Here is a 23,826-nt window from a genome sequence, read left to right as displayed (position 1 = left end):
GAATAAATTAAACTTCACATTTTAATCCAGTTTATGTCATTTGGGCTCATTAGGGAAATGTTTCTGAAACACAGATAGATGGATGAGTCCAGTGAATTGAATGGGTGATTCCAAGATGTTGTGGGCATTAGAGACTGGGTGGAAAAAACATCATTGGACTAAGTCATTGGAGAATATGCCTTGTCCTGAAGTATATCAACTAGGGTTTTTTGGTTGCAGCGATCAGTTCTGGCTACCATAAACAAATGCAACCTTGTTGGAAGGCTGTTAAGCCCACAAAACAGCAAGAAGGCTAGAGAATCATACTCGGAAATAGATGCCTCCAGGAAGCCAGGCATCTCAAGACAGAACTGTGTTCAACACACTGCAGTTGTGTTACATGAACTCTACCTGCAGTATCTCTGCGTCTTCTCAAGATGCAAATTCCATAAGGGAGGGTAGGTGCCTGGCTGTTTCCATAAACCTGTATAAACCCATCATGGAAAAGAAAGTCTGGGTGCTGCTTGAAAGTGGAGAAATATTTGTCAGTCAGCCCTAAATTGTTGACCGTAAGCTTAACAGAGGCATGGATGTTTGATTCAAGTGTGTGTTTTTTTTAAAGGAATATCAAGAGTAATATCATCATGGATCAATTCTACAGATAGATGGTTTATCCAAATAATTAATACTGCATGGATCCTGATTACCAAGTAGTCATAGGAATAGAATGTGGCTTGACAGCAAATGTCAGATTGGTGCATTTTCTGGAAATCTCAGTATGGCACAAATGGAACACCCGAAAGATTCTTTGCATACCTGTTGGATTACTCAGAAGCTGGAGAAGACAGAAACACCTACTTCTTTGAATGCAGCCTTAACCAGAACGCATAATAGGCTAGCGTGTCTGTGTCAATTCAAAGTGTCCAACAGGGAAGAAGGAAACATTAGGTATAGTTCAGCCTCAGAAAAGCAGAGTCTCCAAAAATTCAGAGAAAAACCAAAAGTGATCCAATGACTAGGATTCTAAAAGGGAATGTGGCCTGGGGAGGTTGGAAGGCTTGTGATAATTCTGAGTTCATAGTCAGAGGGTACATGAGAAAGACAAGGAATAAACATTTAAAGAAGACCTGAGTGTATCTGCCGAGGGTGAGCTCTGTAATAAGTTGTGCAGAGAAGATTAAAAGAAAGATGCGTCCCAAGAGATATGACAAAGAGGGTACTGGGGCGCTTTGTGAGTGAATGGGCACATTGGTGCCTCCTGGGTGGCAGGTGTTGCCCCGGGTGCTGGCCGGTGACTACAAGAATGTCAGGAAAACCGAAAGACGTGAGGAATAGAGGCCTGCCCACATGGCTGTTGGCCACATGGAAAAAGGGATTTTAAAGCTCTACTTGGGAGCAGACAGGTGAAAAAGGAAGGAATAGATCCATTCCTTGGGGCAGATGGAATGAGGTTAGTACAGAACCAAGAAAAAACTACTACGGACTGTAATTTTGTTTTCCTCTTTTCTGTCAAGGAGAGAGCTCTTCAAACTAGAGAAGATAAAACAAACTTCGCAAATAAGAAATAGTCTAGAGAGGATCCTAGTAAAAGACCACCTAGTGCTGTAAATGAATTTATGTTCAGGGTTACAAATGAATTACATCTCAGTATACTAAGGAAACTTGTAGAAAAATCATTCCATCCCTGGTGGGAATTTTTAAGTAGTACACTTTTAAGAAGTAGTTCCTGTTGTTGTTTAGTCGCTAAGTCATGTCCAGCTCTTTGTGACACCATGGACTGCAGCACACCAGGCTTCCCTGTCCTCCACTATCTCCTGGATTTTGCTCAGACTCATATCTACTGATTCAGTGATACTATCCAACCATCTCATTTTCTGTCGCCCCCTTCTCCTCTTACCCTCAATCTTTTCCAGCATCAGAGTCTTTTCCAATGAGTCTGCTCTGCATCAGGGGGCCAAAATATTGGAACTTTTGCATCAGTCCTTCCTGTGAATATTCAGGGTTGATTTCCTTTAGGACTGACTGGTTTGATCTCCTCGCTGTCCAAGGGACTCTCAAGAATCTTCTCCAACACCACAGTTCAAAAGCATCAATTTTTTGGTGCTCAGCCTTCTTGATGGTCCAGCTCTCACATCCATACATGGCTATAGTCAAACCGTAGCTTTCACTATACGAACATTTGTTGGCAAAGCAATGTATCTGCTTTTTAATACGCTCTCTAGGTTTGTCATAGCTTTTCTTCCAAGGAGCAAGCATCTTTTCATTTCATGGCTGCAGTTACCATTCACAGTGATTTTGGAGCCCAAGAAAATAAAATCTGCCACTGTTTCCATATTCCCCCCATCTGTTTGTCATAAAGTGGTGGGACTGGATGCCATGATCTTAGTTTTCTGAATGTTGAGTTTTAAGCCAGCTTTTTCACTTTTCTCTTTCACTTTCATCAAAAGGCTCCTTAGTTCCTCTTTGGTTTCTGCCTTTAGGGTGGTATCATCTGCATACCTGAGGTTATTGATATTTTTTCTGGAAATCTTGATTCCAGATTATAATTCATCCAGCCCAGCATTTCGCATGATGTACTCTGCGTATAAGTTAAATAAGCAGGTGACAGTATACAGCCTTGACGTACTCCTTTGCCAATTTTAAACCAGTCCATTGTTCCATGTCCAGTTCTAACTGTTGCTTTTTGACCTGCATACAAGTTTCACAGGAGGCAGGGTAAGGTGGTCTGGGTATTCTCATCTCTTAAAAAATTTTGCAGTTTGTTGTGATCCACACAGTCAGAGGCTTTAGTGTAGTCAATGAGGACATTTTTCTGGAATTCCCTTGGTTTCTCTTCGATCCGACGGCTGTTGGAAATTTGATCTCTGGATCCTCTCTTTTCTAAATCCAGCTTGTACTTCTGGAAGTTCTCATTTCATGTACTGAGAATTTTGAACATTACCTTGCTAGCACGTGAAATGAGTGCAATTGTGTGGTAGTTTGAGCATTCTTTGGCATTGCCTTTCTTTGGGATTGGAATGAAAACTGACCTTTTCTAGGCCTGTGGCCTCTGCTGAGTTTAAATGGTTAGAGTCATAGAACTATGTCCCAGGGCTTTTGTAAGAATTAACTCAATGATGCATGGAAACCTAAAGCATTTGGTAAAGTGGTTTTTGTAATAGTTAGTTTTTGTTGTTATCATGCAGGACTGTTTTAAGAAGGGCACTAAAAAGGTCAGGATCTGTCCTGAGGTAAAAAGTTTACAGACTTTCCCACTTAAAGAACATTTATAGGAATTGGAGTGATTAGTTATGTATTGCTGTGTAACAAATTACCCCAAAGTTTAGCAGCTTAATCAGTAAACATTTATCCCATACAGATTCCGAGACTCAGGAATTATGAAGCAGCTTAGCTGAGAGGTTTTGGCTCAGAGTCTCTTACAGAGGATGCTTTCAAGATGTCAACTGGGGCTGAACTGTCATCTGGTGGCTTGACTGGGGGCTGAATAATGGCTCCTTCACATAACTCTTGGGTGAAGACTTCAGTTTCTTGCCACGTGGACCTCTCCATTGAGTGTCCTGATGACCTGGCAACTAGCTTCCCCCAGGGTAAATGATCAGAGAGAAAGCAAGGCACGGTACCTTTTGTGACCTAGCCTCTGAAGTCACATACCATCCATATTCTATTGGTCACCCCTGACATAGTATGGGAGGCAAATTCACAAGGCCATGGATACCAGGAGCTGGGGATCCCTGGGACCCATCTTGAATGCCAGCTTTGCTGGGACTTATCACCACAGAGTCTCAGACATTTGGTAGCCGACTGCAAATACATGAAAGGGCTGTTTTCTGGAAGAGGGAGATATTTTGTGTGGCTTCCAAGGACAGAGTCAAACTGATAATCAGAGAGTTTTCAGGGAGGCATAAGTCAACTTAGTTTGAGGCAGAACCTCGTTGCATAAACTGACCCAAGTAGAAGGAGTTGCCTTAGAGGGTAGTGAGCACCTGTGTATAAGAAGAGTCAAGCACAGCTGGATGCCCCCCTCGGGGACGCCATATGGAGGGATGGGCTCTGGGCTAGCCATAAATTTAGATGTGAGCACCTCCATCTCTGTAATATTTCATTTCTGGGTTAGGGGAGAATCTGGGAACATGGGACCCTTTACACAGCCTTATTTCTATTATTTTGCTATTGGTGGAAAAGAACTGTTTCATCAAAATATAAGATCTTTGTTTCTCAACCAGTGTGGCTTAGAAAAACTATTAACAGGTAAAATGACCTTGGTGTTTCTAGAACCCCCTAACATGTCTCCTTTTAAGAACAGAGTTCTGATGTGGTTGGTTTACACTTAGTCTGTGGTGTTGAGAAGACTCTTGAGAGTCCCTTGGACTGCAAGGAGATCAAGCCAGTCAATCCTAAAGGAAATGAGTCCTGAATATTCATTGGAAGGACTGATGCTGAAGCTGAAGCTCCAATACTTTGGCCACCTGATGTGAGGAACTGACTCATTGGAAAAGACCCTGATGCTGGGAAAGATTGAAGGCAGGAGGAGAAGGGGAAGACAGAGGATGAGATGGTTGGATGGCATCACCAGCCTAATGGGCATGAGTTTGAGCAAGCTCTGGGAGTTGGTGATGGACAGGGAAGCCTGGCGTGCTGCAGTCCATGGGGTTGCAAAGAGTCAGACACAGCTGAGCGAATGAACTGAACTGTGGGGTTTAAACCAGGAATTCTCAACTTTTTATGAGACAAAGGCTTTAGATCTTGGAAGAGGCAGGACTGAGTTTTTCTCTTTGGGAATCCCAGCAGACCTAGGAGAGAGGGGTGAAGATACAGTTCTAGGGGTACTGGCTGGTTCAGACATCTACCAGGGGGAAACCAATCTACTCTGAGCCTGCGGAAGTACTCGCTGACATTTGACTGGGGATTCCATAGGCAGAACTGAGAATGCACTCATGGTAAAAATAGCTTCCTGGAAACACTTAAGTAGTTGATGGGGGTGGTGAGGCAGTGTTACGCTGGTCACCCTGTGTGCACATAATGTAGGAAATGTCACTTCCTACAGGAAGGGAGACTTGAGCATACCACTTCGTTCCTTCTTCCTCTATCTGCCCTTGGACGCTCATTGGAATGAGTGATCAATGGAACATGAAATTATTTCTAAACTTTTCAGCAGTCCTAGAAGCTCTGAAAAATTTCTGCCAGTGAATGTACAGATGGGATCCCTCCTGCCCCAGAGCAGCATCCCCCGCCTCCAGGAGGTGAGGGGATTAACAGGAGAAGAATCAACACCTCGGAAGACCCGGGTATGTGGGTGAGAGCTGGCCATGTGGCAGTGGGATGAGGGGAGGTCCGTCTGTCTGGATCCTCTCTAAACCTCAAGAAAGGACACACTAGTCAGGGCCTCTCTGAGTGATGAGCTTGGTCAGCTCTTATTCTTGCCATGGCATGGGTGCCTAGCAACCAAGAGAAGAAAAACTTCTGGTGCAAAGAGAAAACCCTCTGCTGCACTTGCTCTGCCTCCTACTGAACAGATTCCTCAGATATTTAATACTGGTACTTAAACTTGGCCTTTCCTATCTTTATCTGGGCCCAAAGTGTTGAATAGGGCCACGCAGTCTCTGATGGAAACTATCTTAACTCTCCATCATACTCTACAAGGTAGGTCTTTGTCTGTAAAGATGATGATGTGAGACTTTACTGGCCACATGAAAAGATTTATTATATGAGAAGAATATTCTTGAGGGATTTCAGTAAGTGTCTCTATGCTAGGGCTATGCTAAGTCACTTTAGTCGTGTCTGACTCTCTGTGACCCTGTGGACTGTAGCCTGCCAGGATCCTCTGTCCATGGGATTCTCCAGGCAGGAATACTGGAGTGGGTTGCCATGCCCTTTTCCAGGGGATCTTCTCGGCCCAGGGATCGAACCTGCAGGAGATTCTTTATCATGGAGAAGATGTTGAATTACCTCTAATTTGTGTCTTTGAGACTGCAGCTGACATTGCATCTATAAAACCACAGCAGGGAGCTATTAGTAAACACACGCACAACTGCAAGGAGATGAAAAAGCATGGCAACCCAGTTTGAATCCACAATGGACCAATGAGCAACAGGTTGGATATGACTGTAAATCAAATCACTGGATTTTTTTTTAATGACCTGAGAAATAGCACTAGGAGCTCAGGGACACAAAGATAAAATTACTGAGGAGAGAAATGTGAAAAACAGAACTAAGTGATCCAATATACAGATAATAATATTTCCAAATGAAGAAAGAAAAGAGCAAACTAAGGTTGACACAGTCGTGGATGAACTAATTAAAGAGAACTTTTCCCCTGATAGCTCAGTTGGTAAAGAATCCGCTTGCAATGCAGGAGACCCTGGTTTGATTCCTGGGTTGGAAAGAGCCACTGGAGAAGAGATAGGCTACCCACTCCAGTATTCTTGGGCTTTCCTTGTGGCTCAGCTGGTAAAGAATCCGCCTGCAATGCGGGAGACCTGGGTTCGATCCCTGGTTTGGGAAGATCCCCTGGAGAAGGAAAAGGCTACCCACTCCAGTATTCTGGCCTGGAGAATTGCGTGGACTGTATAGTCCATGGGGTCGCAAAGAGTTGGACACAACTGAGCAACTTTCACTCACTCAAGCTGAAAAAGATGTGTCCTTAAGAATGAGAGCATTAATGTTCAATGTAACTTGACAAGTTTTCGTTATAAAGGAAAAAATCTCATAAGCATCCAGGTGAAAACAAAAAACAGGTTTCTTAGAAAGAATACTACAACGAAGCCAGCTTTGAGGCCCCTCGTCAACTACAAGCCACAAGTCAGTGGTAGGTGGCCTCACAGGGTCTACAGATTGTGAGCCAAGTGTCATTCACATACAAAGCCATAAACATGGGTGAGGAAACAGAAAGATGTTCTCTGACACATAATATTTCATGATGTAGACATACCCTCACAGGCTCTTCCTGAAAAAGTTCAAATATCCTCTTTGGCTAGATAGCATGTGTATCAGGATTAAAAGCCCCCAAACGAGGACGATGTGGTGTAGAAAAAGCAGTGATGGTGTGTGTCCAAACAATGGTTGTTGATTTAGTTACCCTACTACAGATGTCAAAATTAATTTGTAAAGTTACATATGGAAATAATTAAAAGGGACATGAAATCAAACTGTAGTAACTGGGGACAAGACAAAGAGGGAAGTAAACGTATACGACATTTCTTATCTAAAAGAATGTCTAGTTTCATTCTTAATTTGGATAATTAGGGAAAATAAATATTTTAAATTTAAAGATGCCCATCAATAGATTAAAAGAGAATAAGTATATTCTAGATCGTTAAAAGAGAAAAGTCAAAGAAACGTAGTTCTTGATGCAAAAGGATAGCTGCTGCTGCTGCTGCTGCTGCTGCTGCTGCTAAGTTGCTTCAGTCGTGTCCGACTCTGTGCGACCCCATAGATGGCAGCCCACCAGCCTCCCCTGTCCCTGGGATTCTCCAGGCAAGAATACCGGAGTGGGTTGCCATTTCCTTCTCCAATGCGTGAAAGTGAACTCTCTCAGTCGTGTCCAACTCATAGCGACCCCATGGACTGCAGCCTACCAGGCTCCTCCATCCGTGGGATTTACCAGGCGAGAGTACTGCAGTGGGGTGCCATTGCCTTCTCTGAAAAGGACAGCAACAACAGAAAAAAGAAAACTACTAGAAAATAACCATTTGTAAAATATTTTAGAAAGTAGTGGTTATTTCTCAGCAATGGCAATTAATTTTCTTAGCACTTTTAGATGTTCTAAAATTTCTACAATGAACGTGTGTTACTTTTTAAATAATAAATTATAAAGCTCTTTCTGGCACTTTTATAAAAGTTGTTTTCTAATAACACACTACCAGTAAAACTAAAGGCTGCGTGGAAAGCCCCCAGTGATATTGATATTATCGAGATCCTTTGATGTAGATGGTCATGTATTTTTTTCCTGGTGATTTAAGATTTTATGACTAGTGAGATACAAGATGTAGCAATTTGGAGAAATTGTAGGGCACCACCTTCTGTATCAGGAGGACTGAAGATGTGGTAGACACGGTGCTATCCTGCCTTGGTAATTTTTTGTCCAGAGAGATTTGATAGCCTAGTAATGACACTTATCATCTGTGTCGTTTCAGTCAAAACAGCAGGACCTTGCCTGCTATAAAATTGTGGCAGCAGTGCTTTATATTTTGTCGTGTTCTCAGACTTCCGCTTGAAGAAGTAGCCTTTGCTCAGTTACAAATGCTGGTCTCATAAACATTCTGCAAGAAAAGGTCCTTCCTGGTCCCCGAAAGACTATTACCAACCCTGCAAAGGGGTGTGAGCATTGATCTGACCCTTGTAGGTTGGAGAGGGGACAGAACATACCTTAAGGTGAGGAGCAAAGGGTTCAAACTGGAGGCTTCCAATAAGAGTCAGGTGGACTTGAGAGTCTAAGTGTAAGATATGTTGGTATTTGGATGAGGTTCCCAGAAAGGACTATGGGAAAAAAGGAGAAAAGGAAGTGATTTATTAAGACGATTTTTCCCTCTTCAGAAATGCACTAACTAACCTCCAAACACTGTCCATACTTCAGGCTTAGCACTTGAGTTACACTCCCTGCTGCAACAGACAAGCCCTGAATGCTGTTTGCGGCTGCTGCTAAGTCACTTCAGTCGTAACCGAATCTGTGTGACCCCATAGACGGCAGCCCACCAGGCTCCTCGATCCTTGGGATTCTCCAGGCTGTTTACTTCCTGCTTATTTCAAAGTCTGTGCAGGTGTTCCTGGCCCTTCAGACTTCTTCCCTTGCAGTTATCCAAAGACCCAGGCTCTGTGCCCCTGGAAGGACATCTGGCCAGCAGCTGGAAAAAGGAAAAGGGAGATGTCCCTGCTTCTATGGACCAAAGTAGTGCATATAACCTCTGCTCACATCCATTGGCCATAACATGGTCACACTTAACCGTCAAGGGAGTCTGAGAAGTGTAGTCTGTGTGTCTAGGGAGGAAAGTAACAGGTTTGGAGGAACTCATGGGAGTTTCTGCCGCAGATTTTTTCCTTCTGATTCCCTGCCTCCTTCACAGAATGGTTTCCTTACCGTCCTCTTTCAATTAAAAAACAAAAAGGACATGCGTGTAGGAGCTGGAAGTGGAGCAGACAGTGGAAGCATGTGAAGTTTACGTGCCTAAGAGGCCAAGCCCGAGGTCATCTTTTATTAAACGTCTTCCATCTGAGCATCATCTGTCTTCTCTAAACATTTATTTTGTGTCTCCCTCCTCCTTTCCTTTTATAATGATAAAACACAAGGCAGTAACATGATTTATGCTATGCAGATTCAAATCTAAATTTCTAAAAGTTGGTCTTCTATATAAAAATTGTTTAAACTTTGCCTTTTTAATGTTGTGCAGTTTATTTTTTTATTATTTTTTAAGTGTTCATTTTATTATTTATTTATTTAATATTTTTTTTATTTTACTTTACAATACTGTATTGGTTTCAAACTCTAAATGTTCACTTTATAAAATTTGAAAAATTATTTTTAAAAAATGATTGCCCATCATCCCACCAACTCTCTCATCAGCTCATGGTTTTCCTTCTGGAATATAATCTTGATTAAAGGACTCTTACCGAAGGGCAACCAAAAACCATCAATATAACACCCAGGTTGAAAAGGACAAGTAATGTATTTGTCATGGGACAAAGCCCCAGCCACGAAAATCACATCTGTGTTTTTAAAGCTGTTGAGCTTTGCCTCAAATTTATCTCTGGATACCTCTGTTTCCTCACTTTACAATGAGGAGTGTCCTTCATCTACCCAGACCGCATCTGCAGACGGTAAAAGAAAAAGGCATCTGTCAAAAGTTCTGAGGGCATAGAATGTTCTAGAAAAACAGTCATCCCAATAGTGCTTACATATACTCAATGTGGAGGGTTTGAAGGGATTATGGTTCAAAGACTCAACAAGAGGAAGCATTTTTTCCTAAGGGGGAATTGAGGGTTTCCTGCCAACCTCTTCACCTAACAATTTTGATATTAATAAAGAGGAGAACAGAAACACACAGAGATTGCAAACCCAGGTAGCCCCAGGCTCCAACGGGGCTGCTCCTTCAACAGTCAAAAGAGAATTCCCCGTCTAGCAGGGCTCAGCTGTGGTTCCCAGAGCTGTTCACATCTGGATTCAGAGCTGGCTGATGAGAGCCAAAGGTAGATATCCTTGTTTACTTTGTAAACGGAAGTTTGAAATGAAATCTTTTCAAAATGCTGGTTGACACCCAAGAGGATGTAATTAGAACAAGGGGTTTTCTGGTTTGAAGATTTAGAAGAAAGAAATGATCTGTCTCTTTGAAATCACATTATTAAATTGTAACAGAGATGGGAGGTTTGACTTTCAGTCTTCAAAGCAAAGTCATGACTGGCAATTTTCTTAGTTTGGTTTTTTGCTTTAATTCACGAAGGCCAAGGTAGAGAAGAAGCAATCCGGGGGCTGGAGAACAGGGTCTGGAGGAGAGAGAAATGCTGATTGGAGATGGGTGATCTTCCATGTCCTGTGTGTTTCCCTTCTTTTTCCAACTCATGGACTTAAAATGCAGTTTGGGGGCTATTGGGGACATCTCACACATGCCTCTCTCTCCCTTCCCCATGAACTTTAGGGGAGGAGGTGGTATCACTGGTGGAAGCTGGACACACGTAGAGGCCAAGTTGAAATTCTTAATGGTGCGCATCTTTAGATGAGTGGCCCACACTTCACATGACGTCACTGAAATTTTATTTTAGATTCCTAAAGCCTCTTTGCTAATTAAAACCATTTTGCCTTGGGACTTTTAGCTCTTTTAATTCTAAAATAGCCCTGAGAATTTCATGGTAATTCCTGATTAGTTTACTCTTCAAATGAGAGTTGTCTTACCTGCAGAAGGTGCCCTTGAGAGTTTAACCCTCACCTCTCTCTTTGGCTCTTTCTCCCTCTCCCCAACCCCTTCTCTCTGTCTCTCCCTCTTTTTTCTCCCTCTCTCTCTCACACACCCTCTCTGAAGTGACACACCCTCAGGGGCTTTAGATTCTGCCAACCCAGGAGTTCTGGTTTAGCTCTACCATTTGCTAACGCAGCAACATTGAACATCCGTAACTTCCCTTGGCTTTACTTTCCTCATCTGTAGGCTGGGGTGGTAAGGAGCACCTCACAGGACTTTGGTGGGGATTAAACAGAATTCTCTGTATCAAACGCTGGATATTGTGCTTGCATTTAGTAGACAGTGTGTTACTGGTATTGTTCAGTCGCTCAGTCACGTCCGACTCTGCAGCTCCATGGCCTGCAGCACACCAGGCTTCCCTGTCCTTCACCATCTCCCAGAGTTTGCTCAAACTCACGTCCATCAAGTCGGTGATGCCATCCGACCATCTCATCCTCTGTCGTCTCCTTCTCCTGCCTTCAATCTTTCCCAGCATCAGGGTCTTTTCTGGTGAGTTGGCTTGTCACATCAGGTGGCCAAAGTGTTGGAGCTTCAGCTTCAGCATCAGTCCTTCCAATGAATATTCAGGGTTGATTTCTTTTAGGATTTACTAGTTTGATTTCTTTGCTGTCCGAGGGACAACTACTACTATAACTATTATTAATAGTAACAGTAATCATCATTATTAGCATCACCACAGTCCAACTTCAGAAAACCCTTATTGGGTTAAAAAATTTAAGCCCAGGTACTTTGTTTTTTAGGAATAGAATGGTGCTTTAATTTTAAGGAGAGTATTGGTCAAAAAAAAAAAAAGGCTGCAAACACCAAACTTACTGGGAAACATTAGATGAACTTGCTTCCTATTTCACTCAGAAAATTTAAACTATCAGAAGAGAACTCCTCCAGACTCTTACAACTCTACCAGTTTGCCAGCACCTATTCAATTATATGCTATGTTCCTCTTGACTCTTATAAATACATTATCTGGGCTTCTGTCCTAAGGCAACCAACCTCATGTACACTGGACCTCATCTCTCTATATTTTACATAAGGACAATGGTCAAAAATCTTTTTCATCTACATGTCCCTTTTTCAGAATCATTTTATATCATAAACCCAGGTACTGTAGATCAGTGATCCCTAACCTTTTTGGCACCAGGGACCAGTTTTGTGGAAGACAGCTTTTCCATGGACCCGGATTGGTGGGGGGCTGGGGGAGAGGTTTGGGGATGATTCAAGGTGTTACATTTATTGTTTAGTTTATCTCTGTTATTATTATACCAGCTCATTAGATGAGCTGAGGTTAGATGCTGGAGGTTGGGGAGCCTTGCCTTAGACGGGACATGAACCTGTCAAATTGTTTTTATATTCATGTTATCTGATTCTCTTCTGTTGAATTAGAAAAAGGTACCAAAAGTAATGCAAGTGCTGCCTTTGCCTTAGAAATTACCACAAGCAGAATGAACCCCATTGGTGTCAAATACCACCAGTGAGTGATTTTCTTTCTGAATATGTATCTGTTTTCTTTTCTGTCTCTCCTCTCCCCTCCCTCTCTCTGTCTCTCTCTCACATACACACACACAGGTGTTGTGTTATTTAAAGCCAATATCTTTGTAGGAAATATGTTGTCTGTGTTGTCTGTTTCTTCACCGATACCTTTCTTTAAATTTGGTTCCATCACATCTGATTCCCCTTGAGTCTAATCCTAAAGAGAGAAATACTCAGAGGGGATTAAATTAGCTCAGATGCTCCCTTAGGTTCCTCTCTCACCGCTAACCCAGCATCTTGTTTAAAGCTGCAAAAGCAATTCAGAGTCCAGTTTAGCCCCGCTCTGAGCCAGAAGCTCCCGATTTCTTGGACATGAGCAGCAGGTAGCCCAGAGGTTGGGCTCCGGGGAGGGCAGGCTTTGTGAGGCCCTTGGTACTATCCTGTGGGCCAGCCCCCACCCTCTTTGCAGCTCCTCCTCAATTACCCATCATCTGTGGACAGAAATCTCTGTTCCATCTATGGTTTGCAGTCATTGCTCCCCCATGGGAATAATAAGTTTCACATGTGCCGTCCCCCACCCCTCCCCCAGATAAAGTAATACTTCCTCTTGCTTCTCGTAAAAGTGCCCCTTTCTGATTACTAGAAAGTCATCTAGTTTCCTAACTGCCTAAGAAGCTAAGTATTCCCCTTCCTCACAGCCACGTGACTTGCAGAGTCTGATTGAGTTTGATTATGTGCCTTCTCAGCATCTGTCTTCCTGGACTGAATAGTGTTCTAATCTTCTATAGCCCTTTACTCTCTTAAAATCAAAGAGAACTGAGATTTCTAGTACTTTCTAGCTGCATTGGCAAGGTTACCTAAGCTTTAGTTCTGTTTCCTCATCTGAAAAATAGAGAAGAGTGATGTTGACCCCACAGGTGGTTTGAGGTCTCCATGCTCTTAAGTCGGGGTGGAGCAGTGGGCAGGGTCTAAAAGTCAGATTAAGACCAGGGGAAGGTAAAGATCAACTAGGTTCAGAATTAGCCAGTGTTGGAAAAAAACTGGTTAAAACTGAGTAAATCTGTATTCGGGGATCATGTAATAGGAAAAGTATACTGTCTTTGACAGTCTTAGGGTAGGGGTGGTAGTGAAAAAACAGTGCATCAGTGACATCAGTGGGATGCCAGGAGATGGCAGAGCTTCTTAGAGTTACTTTCCTCTCATTGCTTAACTGTAACAAAGGATCATCCCCCCTTAAAAGATGGTCCTGTGAAGCCAAACTACTTTCAGATTGCTTTACATCTGACCTTTTTAAAGTGTTTGCTGCCCTTGGTTTGTGAATGAGTTGAGTGGTTATATCACACCACCACCACACACATCCCAAATTCAGCAGAATTGAGCTCCCCTCGATTGACTAGTAGCCCTTAGGAATGAGATGTGTCTTCCTACTCCTGTGACTGTAACTGAGATTACTCTCCTGTGCTCTGCTGACTCCCACTGTTAACCACGCCCTGGTCATCTGCCCCTCACACTGGCCCAGGAAATGCCCTCACTGATTGCCTTCCTCTCTGTGGTAAAGGCCAGGAGCGTTAGCACACTCAGGACTGACAGTGCTTTTCCTCGTCAGGATCACTTCTAAAATTTGTGATAGTTCTTTTTCTCACTCCCCTAATGCCCAGGGGAACCAGGGTCCCTGCTCACCAGTCTCCATCTGGGGAGGTGCCTGTGCCCTGCACCACCCCTTTCTCTAAGCCCTGGCTTCACACTTCTGCCACCCGGGTGTAAGCCTCTGTACCAGCCTTCCCCTCACATGCTGGCTAATTCTGCAGGTTCATGCGTTGGCTCATGTAAGCCTGGAGTTCCATCCCTGTAAATTGGGCTCATTGGGAGCCTAAAGCGAGCCTTCTCCACCCCAGAACCGAGCCCAGAGGAGTTTGTGCCTCTGGCCTTGGCCCTGGGAGCACCAGTGAGCTGATCTCAGATGCACTCGGCTCCATCCGCTCCCCACCTTCACAGGGGCTGCTGACCAGCTGCCATCTTCATAAAATTCATCTGTTGCCTTTTCTCCTAGACATTCCAGAAGCATTAGTTGGCTTTAGACACTTTAGTGTCTGAAGAGAAAATACTCAGCCCCAGGTGAAAAACCTGTCTGAAAGTTCCTACTAAAAAAATAGCTGTCATTCTTAAACTGTCAGAAAGTTAGTCATATTTGAGGAAGTAATGAAATGGCTATAAATGATGTAAGCTTCACAACAGGCAAACGTGTTCGCAACTGCTGATGTCTGGAGAAGAGAGTTGAGGAGTCGGCTCTGAGGGACCAGCCCCGCAGAAAGTCCAATTAGGGCTGCTTTTCAAGGGGGTGATTTCCTCAGCGGTGTGGACGCCCTCCCCCACACCCTTGGGGGAGCAGGGGTGTTAGAAGGCAGTGTTCAGACGGCTGCCTCTGACCCTTCTGACTGCAGAGACCCTTGCCTGAGTTGAATCCGCGGTTTCCACACCCCCTAGATTGCTATTCCAGACCTTCTTCCTGTGAGTGGGGCAGGGGTTCCAGGCCCTATTAGTGGGTCTGTGGTCTCTAGGCAAAGCTTTCGTAGCTTCATGAGAGAACAGCGATGTCTGCGAGATACAGATTTGGTTAACAAGCTGGGGAGGCCTCTCATAAATTTCAGAGCAACAGGAACTGAAGGGCTTCAAAACTCCAACTGCAGATGGGCTTGGTATGAGGTCTGTTCCGCAAACCAGCGCATGTGATTTTCCAATCCGCCCACGTGCGCATCAGACCCAGTGGCTGGAGGAGAGGAGGGCAGGGTCTGGAGCCCGAGGGAGGGGCAGCCTACTCACTCCTCCCTGCCTGGACCCCCTAGGGCCTCCTTGGAGTTCCTGTTGGCCTCACCTTTCTTTTCCAAGTGAGGTGGGGTTTTCTGTTTTAAGTGTCTAGCCCTTTCCTTCCTTCACTTTGATATTTCCTTGAGTTTCCAGAAAGAACAGAAAGAAAAACTAAGAGGGAGAAAGTAGAGGAGGGTAGAGCAAAAATAAGGAGAGGGAAGAGGGGGAAGGGAAACAGAGGGACAGAGGCAGGCGGGAAGACTCCTTCTCTGGGAAGATGCTGGGAGTCGGGGTGTTTCCTTGTATCCTCATAGTTATGTATGTAAATGAAAGCTGCTCAGTCTTGTCCGACTCTTTGCGACCCCATGGGCCATAGAATTCTCCAGGCCAGAATACTGGAGTGGGTAGCCGTTCCCTTCTCCAGGGGATCTTCCCAACCCAGGGATCAAACCCAGGTCTCCCTCATTGCAGGTGGATTCTTTACCAGCTGAGCCATAAGGGAAGCCCAAGAATACTGGAGTGGGTAGCCTATCCCTTTTCCAGGATATCTTCCTGACCCAGAAATCAAACCGGGGTCTCCTGCAATGCAGGCAGATTCTTTACCAACTGAGCTACCAGGGAAGCCCCTCATAGTTATGTAAGTTACCAGGAAATCCTCCACCTGATGTGACCGCCCGCCCTGCCTGGCTATAAGGCCAGCAACCAGCATGTAAGGCACACTCAGAAAGCGAAGCCATCTTCTCCCCTCCTAGCCGTGCCCAGAGCCCCTTTTCTCCAGAGCATCCCTGGAGCTTGTGTTAGCATCAGTAGGACAGGTCTTGTCTGTGAGCATACTGTGCTGCGGTGTTGGGGTTTTCACTGCAGATTCTAGTGGTATGTGAAGCAAATACCTGTAAAAGCCCCCAAACAGGAGTAAAATCTCCCCCTGACCTGTAGGGAACTTCGCATGCTGTGCAGGGCTTTTAGGTTTCTCAGCCCAGGAGGCTTAGCCAGGCTTCCCCCTGAGGTTGCTGCAAGTGCAGAGGGCCAGGAGGTGGCCCAGCCTCGGACCATGTCTGGTCCCCTCCTCCCCATCCATTTCCCCAGCACAGGTCACACGCCCCCAGAGCCACTGGACGGGAAACAGGAACCACCCTCACTGTACACACTGAGCTGCTCGGGGTTAAGCACCAGGATGGCACCCAATGCAGACCTTGAGCTAAACGCTCACTCTTAAAATGTTTGGGAGCACATGAGGTCAAGCTCATGTGACAGAATAGAAATAAAAAGTTTTCATGAGTATGTCGGTGTGTGTGTGTGTGTGTGTGTGTGTGTGTGTGTGCAGGCGCACAGGCAATGTGGGACTGTAGCCCACCAGGCTCCTCTGTCCATGGAATTCTCCAAGCAAGAATACTGGAGTGGATTGTCATTTCCTTCTCCAGGGAATCTTCCCCACCCAGGGATCAAACCAGGGTCTCCTGCATTGTAGGCAGAGTCTTTAATAACTACACCACCAGGCAAGCCCAGTTCTCCCGAAGTGGTGGATTAAGGATGAGTTTTATTCTCGAAAATGTTTTACATTGGCACTTACAAAAGGTTTCTACGGTGATATATCACTTTTGTAATCAGGAAAAGGGGGTTTAAAATGAACAATATTTCAGTGATCATGGTCATCACCTAGCATCCCTTGGTGCCCTCAGCACTGGGGGTTGAGTCAGAACAGTGGGATTGTGGAAGACCAGGAGCCTACCTTCTAAGCATCAGACTCCCCACCTCATCCTGCTCTCTGACTGCAGGGAGCAAACCAGCAGGTGTTCGCCTTCATCACTGTGATGAGGGCAGGGAGTTTCCCCATCACCTGGCCTCTTTGGCTCTTAGCTGTTGAACAGCAGACGGTGACATTGGCAAGTGTCTCTGCGCTGCCTTCCTGGAAGATGTCGTTCCCCGTAACACTTGAAGTCCCCTTCGAAAGCAGCTGTAGAAGTTACCCTCTGACCATAGACTCGGGCAAAGCTGAGCCTGTCCTGCATATTCAAAATGGGTGCTGCTGCTGCTGCTAAGTCACTTCAGTCATGTCCGACTCTGTGTGACCCCATAACTGGCAGCCCACCAGGCTCCTCTGTCCCTGGGATTCTCCAGGCAAGAGTACTGGAGTGGGTTGCCATTTCCTTCTCCAATGCATGAAAGTGAAGTGAAAGTGAAGTTGCTCAGTCGTGTCCTACTCTTCGAGACCCCATGGACTGCAGCCTACCAGGCTCCTCCATCCATGGGATTCTCCAGGCAAGAGTACTGGAGTGGGGTTGCCATTTCCTTCTCCAGCAAAATGAGTGCATTTCTATCTAATGGACTGTGTGCATCCTTGCTTAGATGGCCTGGAGGCGTGGAACATCAGCACAGGCTCAGGACTCTGACGTGTCTTCATGTGTAACTTGATACCTGACTTCTTGGTTCATTTAGACCCCTGCCTTGTATTCCTTTGTCTGCTCTGCCCTTTCCGTTCTCACTGCCTGTCTCTGTCGGTCTCTTTCTGTTTCTTCCTCTTTCTCCCGCTTCCCTCCTCCACCCCTCTCTCCACCTCTGTCTCTCCTTCCCTCTGTCCTTTCTGTGTATCTTCTCCCCTTCCTCCCACCCACCCAACAGTCCCTCCCTCCCTCTCCATCTCTCTCTCTTTTTCCCTCACACACACACACACACCTTCCCCACTTGCATCTCCTTTCTGTGGTACCTATTTTTATAAAGCTTCAAGTCATTTATGAGATGAGGCAAAATATCCATAGATACAGGTTAAACAAGATCGCGACAGTGAGTCTACTCCTGCCCCATCAGCTCTGGGGAGTAGTGTTCCCACAGACAGATTTGGTGTTCCTTTTAATATGTTTCTGTTGACCTGACACTTCATCACCAAGACCGTCAGCGGATTCTAGGCTTTAGTATCACAGAGGAGCTTGGAGAGCTGGAAGATGATCGGCTCCAGCAAGGGTCCCTTTCAGGAACCCTGTTGTTTTACTCTTCTGAGAGGCCTCTTGTCTCTCTCCATTGTTTCCTGTGATACTAGCTTGGTTCCGGTGATGAGTGCCCATCAGAATCACCTGGAGGGCAAAAGGTACTGTATGTCAATTCTGTCTCAATAAACCTGACTTTAAAAAGAAAAATCACTTGGGCTGGGCAGCTTGTCATACGAATTCCTAGGCCCCACCCCAAGGATCCTAATCCCTTAATCTAGGGTGGGGCCCAGGAACTTAGCTTTCTGACAAGCTGCAGGGATGTGAAGCTGTCGGCCCACAAATCACACGTGAAGGAGCCTGGCTGTGAGCCCTGACAAGGGACTCGCAATAGCCACTTCCAAGGGGTTGTCTAAAAGGCCTTTTATAGAGCTTATCAAAAGCCTTTTTTGACATCTAATCAAATCAGATCCACTGGTCTCCAGTCCCTTCTTCTCTCCATATTTGCCCCTTGACGAGTTTAGTGAGCGCAGAAATGCTGGTTATGTGACCGACAGCAGACCCTTTCAGCCTCGACTTATCATCCCAGTGTCTGCTGTCAGCAAGTGGCCAAGCCGCTCATGAACCACTTGGGCCCAGGACTCGCAGGTAACTGTAATCAGCCCCCGTGTTCTGGAGGCGACTGCTGGGCAGGGACGTGCTGCAGGCAGGAGCAGGGCTGGCCACCTGTCCTGGGTTGCCCGTTCACCTGGCTTTGGGCTTCTCTGCTGGTCTTCACATGTGAAAGTCACTGTCTTCAGTGACTGAAAGACATCCCCAGACTTTTAGTTGCACTGCAGTGAACTTATCAAGATTCCCGGAAGAATTATCAATAACCTCAGATATGCAGATGACACCACCCTTATGGCAGGAAGTGAAGAGGAACTAAAAAGCTTCTTGATGAAAGTGAAAGAGGAGAGTGAAAAAGTTGGCTTAAAGCTCAACATTCAGAAAATGAAGATCATGGTATCTGGTCCCATCACTTTATGGCAAATAGATGGGGAAACAGTAGAAACAGTGCCAGACTTTATGTTTTTGGGCTCCAAAATCACTGCAGATGATGACTGCAGCCTTGAAATTAAAAGAGGCTTACTCCTTGGAAGGAAAGTTATGACCAACCTAGATAGCATATTCAAAAGCAGAGACATTACTTTGCCAACAAAGGTCCGTCTAGTCAAGGCTATGGTTTTTCCTGTGGTCATGTATGGATGTGAGAGTTGGACTGTGAAGAAGGCTGAGCGCCGAAGAATTGATGCTTTTGAACTGTGGTGTTGGAGAAGACTCTTGAGAGTCCCTTGGACTGCAAGGAGATCCAACCAGTCCATTCTGAAGGAGATCAACCCTGGGATTTCTTTGGAAGGAATGATGCTAAAGCTGAAGCTTCAGTACTTTGGCCATCTCATGCGAAGAGCTGATTCATTGGAAAAGACTCTGATGCTGGGAGGGATTGGGGGCAGGAAGAGACGGGGACGACAGAGGATGAGATGGCTGGATGACATCACTGACTCGATGGACGTGAGTCTGAGTGAACTCCGGGAGTTGGTGATGGACAGGGAGGCCTGGCCTGCTGCGATTCATGGGCTCACAAAGAGTCTGACATGACTGAACGACTGAACTGAACTGAACTGAACTGAGCTGAACTTATGGGGAGAGGAGGAGATTATATATTAGAGTGGTCTGGTCACATGTGGGGACTCATTAGCATCATGGGATTGTGGGTACTGATAACAGAAGAGCTAACAGTGAGCATAGTACTTAATACGCTTGGCCTCGCTCAACCTCAGAGCCACCATGAGGCAGAGGACTCGCCGTGTCACAGAGGTGGAAGCTCAGAACGGCATCCAGGCAGCAGAGGCAGGACCCTAATCCATGTCCTTCTGCCTCCTCAGCCCAAGGTCATGACCTCTAAGGGCTCTGCATCAAGGATTCTGCTGGGTTTTTTTTGTTGTTCAGTCGCTAAGTCATGTCCAACTCTTTGTGACCCCATGGACTGCAGCATGCCAGGCGTACCTGTCCTTCACTATCTCCTGGAGTTTGCTCAATTTCATGTCCATTGAGTTGGTGATGCTATCTAACCATCTCATCTTCTGCCTCCCCGTTCTCCTTTTGCCTTCCATCTTTCCCAGCATCAGGCTCTTTTCCATTGAATCAGCTCTTCACATCAGGTGGCCAAAGTATTGGAGCTTCAGCATCAGTCCTTCCAAATGAATATTCAGGGTTGATCTTCTTTAGGATTGACTAGTTTATTCTCCTTGGTGTCCAAGAGATTCTCAAGAGTCTCCTTCAGCACCATAATTTGAAAGCATCAAAGCTGTGCTCTTTAGGCTCTGTTTTTTCCATCAGAATTATGAGTTTTCCACAATTGTGATACTTCTAGAAGCAAATCATAAATAGATAGCAACATGAGTTTACTATTTCACAATGGTTGAAAAATCTTACAATATGAAATTGGAGTTTAATTCACTCAAAAACACAAGAGCTCTATGCAACATATATCCCCCCACCAAAAAATATATGAGAATGACCTACTCCCTAAATGCCCAAACACAAATATAAGAGAACGTTTTGAAAGATGCAGCAAAAACATCTGTCATGCCATCTTGAAATAGCTACCTACTGTGTCTGAAGGGTTGTTTGGACAAAACAGGGCTATTGGAGTCTAATAAATCCCTTTGGGCTGGTCAGTAGGTGACGTGTGGTTCCTTACAGTGCTTCTGAGCAGCCTGAGAGGTCTAATGATGCCCCAAGCTCCTGAGAGTCACAGAGCTCCGAGTGGACCCGACTCTGTTACCTCTCCCCACTGCCACCCTGGCTTTCCCAGCCCTGCCTGTGCCTCTCCCAGGTGGGCTTGTGTACATTAAGTCGTCTTCACGGCATGATCACAACTGATCCCACAACCCCAGAGAGACCCTGCCGCCACGTTTCTGTAAATCCTTCCCAGACTTCTTCAGGTCTAAATTTCTGTGTGTTTGCATAGAATCATACTATACAGACCACATTGGAAATGCACTACTCTCTTACAGTTATATATCATGAACATCTTTTTGCATCATAATTCTTTCTCAGCATCAACTGAATGGTTAAATAGTACTCTTCTGTAACTTTCTTCAGTTTCCTGCCTTTAAAACAGATTTTTATGGAGGCTGTCTTTTAAAAAAATGATCTCTATCATTTTGCAAAAGTAAAATTAGGTCATTCTTGGGGAATAGGCTTTAAATAGTAAAATTGCTGTGATATCTCTGAATTACACTGAGGCTTTTGGGGAGACTGTTTTGTTCCCTACAAAGCTAAGTAAGTAAACCCCCCTGGAAAGCTCACAAGCAGGTTCTGGACTGGCCATTAGATAATTCATGAGAGCTGAGGAGGAGATGCTGGTAGGGACTAGACACCCCAGCCATCCGGGCTCCTTCTCCAGGGGGGTGGGGACCGGTGGGATGTCTTGTTGTGCCTTGAATCTGAGCCAAATGTCTTCTCTCTCCCCAGCAGACCCGCCCGTGGCTGCAGCTGTGGTGTCCCATTTTAATGACTGCCCAGCTTCCCACAGTCAGTTCTGCTTCCATGGAACCTGCAGGTTTTTGGTGCAGGAGGAGAAGCCAGCGTGTGTGTAAGTGTCCCTTGCGGTCTGCAGTGCTGGGGCTGCAGGCATCCCAGCCACCACTTCAAACAGCATGGACCTCCACAAGCCGTGCCAGAGCCGCCTGAGAGCCCTGGAGCCAAACGTAAAGGAGAATCAGAACAGTGGGCCGAGGGACAGCTTGCTTCAGCCCTGTTGGGCCCGGCCCAGAGGCACTGAGGCTGGATTCCTAGGACGTGGAGCCTGGGTGTCTGCACTTTTAACAAGCATCTCAGGTGGCTCCTGGGTTCAACAGAGTCTAAAATTTCTTGGATTCAAGTGAGGTTTTTCATTTTTTTTTTAATTGAAATATAGTTGATTTGGGCTTCCCAGGTGGCTCAGTGGTAAAGAACCTGCCTGCTAATGCAGGAGACACCAGAGGTGAGGGTTCCATTTCTGTGTGGGGAAGATCCCCTGAAGGAGGAAATCACAACCCATTCTAGTATTCTCGCCTGAAAAATCCTATGGACAAAGGAGCCTGGTGGGCTACAGTCTGTGGGGTTGCAGAAGAGTCAGATATGACTGAGTGCACCTGTGTAGTTGATTCACAGTGTTGTGTTAGTATAGGGTGTGTGGCAAAGCAATTCAGTCATGTACTTATATATATAATACATGTATTCTTCTTGAGATTCTTTTCCATGATAGGTTATTATCAGATATTGAATATTGTTCCTTGTTCTATACAGTAGGTCCCTATTATTTACCCATTTTATATATAGTAGGATATATCTGTTAATCCCAAACTCCTAATCTTGGATTCAAGTTTAATTCGCTACTTAGAATTTTTGGAGAGCAAGACACTGGGTTGGATCCCTTTGAGTGGCCAGTATCTCTGAGATGAGGTCTGTGCCCTCCGGCATCTTTACTGCACAGCTAATAAAATAAGCCAGAAGGACACACAAAGGGTTGGTGTGCCTGATTGGCAACAGGACAGAACAACTTGGGAACAAAGATGGGCATAGCAGGCCCAGCATGAGGCGGGGCAGGGGTGGGGTTGGGGGCGGGGTGCAGGGAGGGTTTCTTCTTAAAATATAGCTGAGCCCACCCATACCCACTGAATCAGAAATCTCTAGGAATAGGACCCAGGAGTCACATTAGTTAAAGCCACCAGTGATTGCAATGGTCAGCCCAAATGGGCAAGAAAGGCACATAAGTGAAGCCTTCTAGAGCAGCTGTTGGACTTAGGCTGACGGGGAAAGCAGAGAAGTTACTCCAGGCCTGGACACTCATGCATCCCAACCCTTTGCATGCACTTCTGGCTTATTTTATTAGCTGTACTGTACTGTTATGGGTCAGTGTGGCCACAGCAGGGAGGAGACAAACCTGCAGGTGAATTGGAGGCCAGGGCCTGTTGGAAGTGAGCCTTTATTCTCTAGCCAGTGGGAGCCATCAGTTTGGGAAAGGGATGTTTTAAGAAAGTTAACCTGTGCATGGTGGAATACTGTAAGTTGGCCCTGTATTCAGCCTTGGCACTGTGGACATTTGGGGCTGGGTAACCCTTTGTTGTGTGGGCATGCCTGTGTGGCTGAAGGATGTTAGCATCCCTGGCCTCTACCCGCCAGGTGCCAGTACCACTTCCCCTCAACAGTCGTGGCAATCAAAAATGTCTCCAGCCATTGCCAAATGTACCCTGGGGCGGGGGAGGGGGGGGAGGCTTTGTGGAGGAGGCAAGATTGTCTTCCACCCCCTTTAAGAACCATCCATCTCTACGAAAATGCCATTTTTATAGGTGGAAAATGGAAGTCAGCAATTTCATATGATCCAACCTAACAGTACCAGTGTTTGTGTGTGTGTGTGCGAAGTCACTTTAGTCATGTCCAACTCTTTGTGACCCTATGGACCATGGCCTGCCAGGCTCCTCTGTCCATGGGGATTCTCCAGGCAAGAATACTGGAGTAGCTTGCCATACCCTCCTCCAGGGGATCTTCCCAATCTGGGGGATCGAACACACGTCTCTGGCATTGGCAGGTGGGGTCTTTATCACCAGCGCCACCTGGAAAGTCACTGGTACTGGTAAATAATACTACATGTTAATAAAAAGCCAGCGTTTATTGAGCTT

The 23,826-nt window shown here is 45.5% G+C and overlaps 1 protein-coding gene across 2 annotated transcripts in view; it reads left to right on the top strand.

Moving 5' to 3' along the window:
* The window catches only part of TGFA (transforming growth factor alpha), a 112,330-nt gene that overhangs the window by 69,690 nt on the left and 18,814 nt on the right, over nt 1-23,826 (top strand). The window contains exon 3 of one of the 2 annotated variants that reach the window (XM_069583636.1): nt 21,641-21,758. In XM_069583636.1, coding sequence (XP_069439737.1) covers nt 21,641-21,758 — 118 coding nt within the window. Of the gene's footprint in view, nt 1-21,637; nt 21,759-23,826 lie in introns of both variants that reach the window. The other variant, XM_069583635.1, reaches the window with a different exon arrangement.

Source organism: Ovis canadensis, chromosome 3 (genome assembly GCF_042477335.2).
Source record: "Ovis canadensis isolate MfBH-ARS-UI-01 breed Bighorn chromosome 3, ARS-UI_OviCan_v2, whole genome shotgun sequence".
NCBI classification, from domain to species: domain Eukaryota; kingdom Metazoa; phylum Chordata; class Mammalia; order Artiodactyla; family Bovidae; genus Ovis; species Ovis canadensis.
The sequence above is the reverse complement of the archived record's forward strand: the minus strand, read 5'-3'. Positions and strand labels throughout refer to the sequence as shown.